Source organism: Oncorhynchus nerka, unplaced genomic scaffold (genome assembly GCF_034236695.1).
Source record: "Oncorhynchus nerka isolate Pitt River unplaced genomic scaffold, Oner_Uvic_2.0 unplaced_scaffold_6418, whole genome shotgun sequence".
Lineage (NCBI taxonomy): Eukaryota > Metazoa > Chordata > Actinopteri > Salmoniformes > Salmonidae > Oncorhynchus > Oncorhynchus nerka.
This window is the reverse complement of record NW_027034899.1, coordinates 3,575-9,089: the sequence shown is the minus strand read 5'-3', so window position 1 is coordinate 9,089 and position 5,515 is coordinate 3,575. Positions and strand designations below refer to the sequence as shown.

General features: G+C 47.9%; 1 protein-coding gene across 1 annotated transcript; it reads right to left on the bottom strand.

Annotated features, from left to right (window-relative positions):
• Positions 1–1,038: 1,038 nt before the first annotated feature.
• On the bottom strand, positions 1,039–4,879 carry LOC135566248 (uncharacterized). The gene is made up of 5 exons (XM_065014036.1): positions 4,729–4,879; positions 2,832–2,987; positions 2,090–2,149; positions 1,743–1,990; positions 1,039–1,638 (listed from the first exon to the last, which is right to left on the bottom strand). Exons 1-5 carry the CDS (start codon positions 4,877–4,879, stop codon positions 1,315–1,317), a joined length of 939 nt encoding a protein of 312 aa, XP_064870108.1. The 3' UTR covers positions 1,039–1,314.
• Between the last annotated feature and the right edge of the window lie 636 nt (positions 4,880–5,515).

The window sequence follows — 5,515 nt, the reverse complement described above, 5'->3', positions numbered from 1 at the left end:
CCCTCCTTCCACCTGACTGTCAGAAGACAGCTCCTCCTTCCACCTGACTGTCAGAAGACAGCTCCTCCTTCCACCTGACTGTCAGAAGACAGCCCCTCCTTCCACCTGACTGTCAGAAGACAGCTCCCTCCTTCCACCTGACTGTCAGAAGACAGCTCCCCTCCTTCCACCTGACTGTCAGAAGACAGCTCCCCTCCTTCCACCTGACTGTCAGAAGACAGCTCCCTCCTTCCACCTGACTGTCAGAGGTCAACCCCCTCCTTCCACCTGACTGTCAGAGGTCAACCCCTCCTTCCACCTGACTGTCAGAGGTCAACCCCTCCTTCCACCTGACTGTCAGAAGACAGCTCCCCTCCTTCCACCTGACTGTCAGAAGACAGCTCCCCTCCTTCCACCTGACTGTCAGAAGACAGCTCCCCTCCTTCCACCTGACTGTCAGAAGACAGCTCCCCTCCTTCCACCTGACTGTCAGAGGTCAACCCCCTCTCTTCCACCTGACTGTCAGAAGACAGCTCCCCTCCTTCCACCTGACTGTCAGAAGACAGCTCCCCTCCTTCCACCTGACTGTCAGAAGACAGCTCCCCCTCCTTCCACCTGACTGTCAGAGGTCAACCCCCCCTCCTTCCACCTGACTGTCAGAGGTCAACCCCCCCTCCTTCCACCTGACTGTCAGAGGTCAACCCCCCCTCCTTCCACCTGACTGTCAGAAGACAGCTCCCCTCCTTCCACCTGACTGTCAGAGGTCAACCCCCCCTCTTCCACCTGACTGTCAGAAGACAGCTCCCCCTCCTTCCACCTGACTGTCAGAAGACAGCTCCCCTCCTTCCACCTGACTGTCAGAGGTCAACCCCCCTGACCACCTGACTGTCAGAGGTCAACCCCCCTCTTCCACCTGACTGTCAGAGGTCAACCCCCCCTCTTTCACCTGACTGTCAGAGGTCAACCCCCCTCTTTCCTCATCCTTCTTTCTCCTGGAGTCTGTTTGGGGCTTTAAATGGACCTCAGCTGTTTCAGAACCTGACACAGTGGGAGGCCCTTCAGTTGGAGGAGACCACCATGCCCTTCAGTTGGAGGAGACCACCATGCCATTCAGTTGGAGGAGACCACCATGCCCTTCAGTTGGAGGAGACCACCATGCCCTTCAGTTGGAGGAGACCACCATGCCCTTCAGTTGGAGGAGACCACCATGCCCTTCAGTTGGAGGAGACCACCATGCCCTTCAGTTGGAGGAGACCACCACGCCCGAGTATCTGTTTGTTCTTGAGTGTTAAACGGTGTACAAGTGTAATCTGATCTGCGTTGTCTCTGAATATCTTATTTTCCTAGAGTTTGTCCGTTCCTGCTGCTCCTCCCCGGGGGACGTGCCAGACTCCTAGTACTGCACCTCGGTCTCTTCAGGGGTGGTGCTCCGCTCGGAGACTTCCTCTCTCTCGTCTTCTGCTTTCTGGAGGTGGATGGCTGGTTCTCTGCGGCGCCCGCGGTGCGGTACCTTCTCCCCTTCAACGGCGTCTCACGGAAGGCGCTGGTTTCACCAGCTTTGGAAGGATTCACCGCGTAACGTTTGGCTTCCATCCGGCTGTCGTGGCGCACGAAGTCGGCCAACGTTTCCCCGTCGGCATTCGGGAGAACGTTTTTGACCTGTAAGAAACACAAACAAACAGATAAAATATGATATTTTGATGGCTTTCAGGGGTCAGCCGGTTGAGAGTAGTATCTTTTCATTTATATCCCATTTGACTGACATGACTGAAGATGGAAGTCCGCAGGTCAGTGAAGGTCGGGCTTCCAGGCAGGCCCATCTCCTTCCACGCCTCCCTCAGGTAGACGGGCAGGTTCTTGATCTCAGTGTTGGTGGAATTGAAAAAGAAGTACTGGGCTTTCTTTCCCCTGGGAGGCAGTGCATTAATTTCAGGAAGTCTGAAAACCAAGAGTACTCCTCTTCGGTCAGGGACATCTGGATCCTGGTTTGCATTTGTTTTGCGTTTCCCACCTATTAGAAAATGGAGGGGAAGAAAAAAACAGGCATTAACGCTGTGGTGCCTGCAGTCGTTTCCAAAACCAACAAACCACGTTCAGGTTATAGACTTACGTTGATCAGACAGGTCCCAGACAGGCCCCACTGGGCCACGTTCAGGTGTACGGTTATAGACTTACGTTGATCAGACAGGTCCCAGACAGGCCCCACTGGGCCACGTTCAGGTGTACGGTTATAGACTTACGTTGATCAGACAGGTCCCAGACAGGCCCCACTGGGCCACGTTCAGGTGTACGGTTATAGACTTACGTTGATCAGACAGGTCCCAGACAGGTCCCACTGGGCCACGTTCAGGTGTACGGTCGGTTATAGACTTACGTTGATCAGACAGGTCCCAGACAGGCCCCACTGGGTCACGTTCAGGTGTACGGTTAAAGACTTACGTTGATCAGACAGGTCCCAGACAGGCCCCACTGGGCCACGTTCAGGTGTACGGTTGGTTATAGACTTACGTTGACCAGACAGGTCCCAGACAGGCCCCACTGGGCCACGTTCAGGTGTACGGTTGGTTATAGACTTACGTTGATCAGACAGGTCCCAGACAGGCCCCACTGGGCCACGTTCAGGTGTACGGTTATAGACTTAAGTTGATCAGACAGGTCCCAGACAGGACCCACTGGGCCACGTTCAGGTGTACGGTTATAGACTTACGTTGATCAGACAGGTCCCAGACAGGCCCCACTGGGCCACGTTCAGGTGTACGGTTATAGACTTACGTTGATCAGACAGGTCCCAGACAGGCCCCACTGGACCATGTTCAGGTGTACGGTTGGTTATAGACTTACGTTGATCAGACAGGTCCCAGACAGGCCGCGTTGGACCTCCTCCACCTCCTTCACCATCATGTTTCTATAAAGGCCCGGGCTGTGGCCGTACATGGAGGTGAAATAGGCACACAGGAATCCATAAAATCGGTTCTGGTTCCTCTGGGTCATTGTTTCTTCCAAGGTTTCTGTGGGAACATGAGAATAAAAACAGGATAACTTCCATAATGTCCTGTGAACATCTATAATAATAACAGACAGCTTCCATAATGTCCTGTGAACATCTATAATAATAACAGACAGCTTCCATAATGTCCTTGAACATCTATAATAATAACAGACAGCTTCCATAATGTCCTGTGAACATCTATAATAATAACAGACAGCTTCCATAATGTCCTGTGAACATCTCTCTATATAATAACAGACAGCTTCCATAATGTCATCTATAATAATAACAGACAGCTTCCATAATGTCCTTGAACATCTATAATAATAACAGACAGCTTCCATAATGTCCTTTGAACATCTATAATAATAACAGACAGCTTCCATAATGTCCTGTGAACATCTATAATAATAACAGACAGCTTCCATAATGTCCTGTGAACATCTATAAATAATAACAGACAGCTTCCATAATGTCCTTTGAACATCTCTGATAATAATAACAGACAGCTTCCATAATGTCCTGTGAACATCTATAATAATAACAGACAGCTTCCATAATGTCCTGTGAACATCTATAATAATAACAGACAGCTTCCATAATGTCCTGTGAACATCTATAATAATAACAGACAGCTTCCATAATGTCCTGTGAACATCTCTGACATCTATAATAATAACAGACAGCTTCCATAATGTCCTGTGAACATCTATAATAATAACAGACAGCTTCCATAATGTCCTGTGAACATCTATAATAATAACAGACAGCTTCCCATATAATGTCCTGTGAACATCTATAATAATAACAGACAGCTTCCATAATGTCCTGTGAACATCTCTGACATCTATAATAATAACAGACAGCTTCCATAATGTCCTGTGAACATCTATAATAATAACAGACAGCTTCCATAATGTCCTGTGAACATCTATAATAATAACAGACAGCTTCCATAATGTCCTGTGAACATCTATAATAATAGACAGCTTCCATAATGTCCTGTGAACATCTATAATAAATAATAACAGACAGCTTCCATAATGTCCTTTGAACATCTATAATAATAACAGACAGCTTCCATAATGTCCTGTGAACATCTATAATAATAACAGACAGCTTCCATAATGTCCTGTGAACATCTATAATAATAACAGACAGCTTCCATAATGTCCTGTGGACATCTATAATAATAACAGACAGCTTCCATAATGTCCTGTGAACATCTAGAATAATAACAGACAGCTTCCATAATGTCCTGTGAACATCTATAACAATAACAGACAGCTTCCATAATGTCCTGTGAACATCTCTGACATCTATAATAATAACAGCCAGCTTCCATAATGTGCTGTGAACATCTATAATAATAACAGACAGCTTCCCATAATGTCCTGTGAACATCTATAATAATAACAGCCAGCTTCCATAATGTCCTGTGAACATCTATAATAATAACAGCCAGCTTCCATAATGTCCTGTGAACATCTATAATAATAACAGCCAGCTTCCCATAATGTCCTGTGAACATCTATAATAATAACAGCCAGCTTCCCATAATGTCATGTGAACATCTATAATAATAACAGACAGCTTCCCATAATGTCCTGTGAACATCTATAATAATAACAGACAGCTTCCATAATGTCCTGTGAACATCTCTGACATCTATAATAATAACAGCCAGCCCAGATTGACTCCTGTGCAATCTTGTCCTGTGAACATCTAGAATAATAACAGACAGCTTCCCATAATGTCACTGTGAACATCTAGAATAATAACAGACAGCTTCCCACTAAGCATCCTGTGTAGACATCTCTTGCACGTCCAGAAGAGCTCTTTGAATAACACCTCCTGACATCCAGCAGATTGAGACACCCCCTTGCACTCCAGCAGGCTCTTTGGGGGCATCTTTGTCACCCCTTGCACAGCAGGCTCTTTGTAGACACCCCTGGCACTCCAGCAGGCTCTTTGTAGACACCCCCTTGCACTCCAGCAGGCTCTTTGTAGACACCCCCTTGCACTCCAGCAGGCTCTTTGTGACACCCCTTGCACTCCAGCAGGCTCTTTGTAGACACCCCTTGCACTCCAGCAGGCTCCAGCAGGCTTTGTGGACACCCCTTGCACTCCAGCAGGCTCTTTGTAGACACCCCTTGCACTCCAGCAGGCTCTTTGTAGACACCCCTTTGCACTTCCTGGTTGGAGACAGGCTCTTTGTACTGACATCTCCTTCATGGCCCTTGCACTTCCAGCAGGCTTTTTGTCAGCCGACACGGAGGGGTCCCCGGAGTATTGCACTAGTCCAGCGACGGCCTTGTTTGCTGAAGGGTCTGAAACCATCTAAAACCTTGCACTACCAGCAGGCTCACACACACAGACACAGACACCCCACACACACACAGACAGCACTCCAGCAGTGTGTTGTTAATGAACGGATGAGACTCAGATTTGTACCTCCACACACACCACACACACACACACATTAGTGTGTTGTTAATGAACGCAGAGACAAAGGAGAAAGACAGATCTCTGCTCACCTTGCACACA

What these genes read in the sequence shown, in the direction of transcription:
- LOC135566248 (XM_065014036.1), bottom strand. Translation starts at nt 4,879, where the DNA reads ATGCCCCCAAAGAGCCTGCTGGAGTGCAAGGGGGTGTCTCAATCTGCT. An exon ending in ACGCGGCCTGTCTGGGACCT is followed by an intron (nt 2,150 to 2,831) that starts GTCTGATCAACG and finishes GATCAACGTAAG; the next exon opens with TCTATAACCGTACACCTGAA. An exon ending in GGACTTCCATCTTCAGTCAT is followed by an intron (nt 1,639 to 1,742) that starts GTCAGTCAAATG and finishes TGTTTCTTACAG; the next exon opens with GTCAAAAACGTTCTCCCGAA.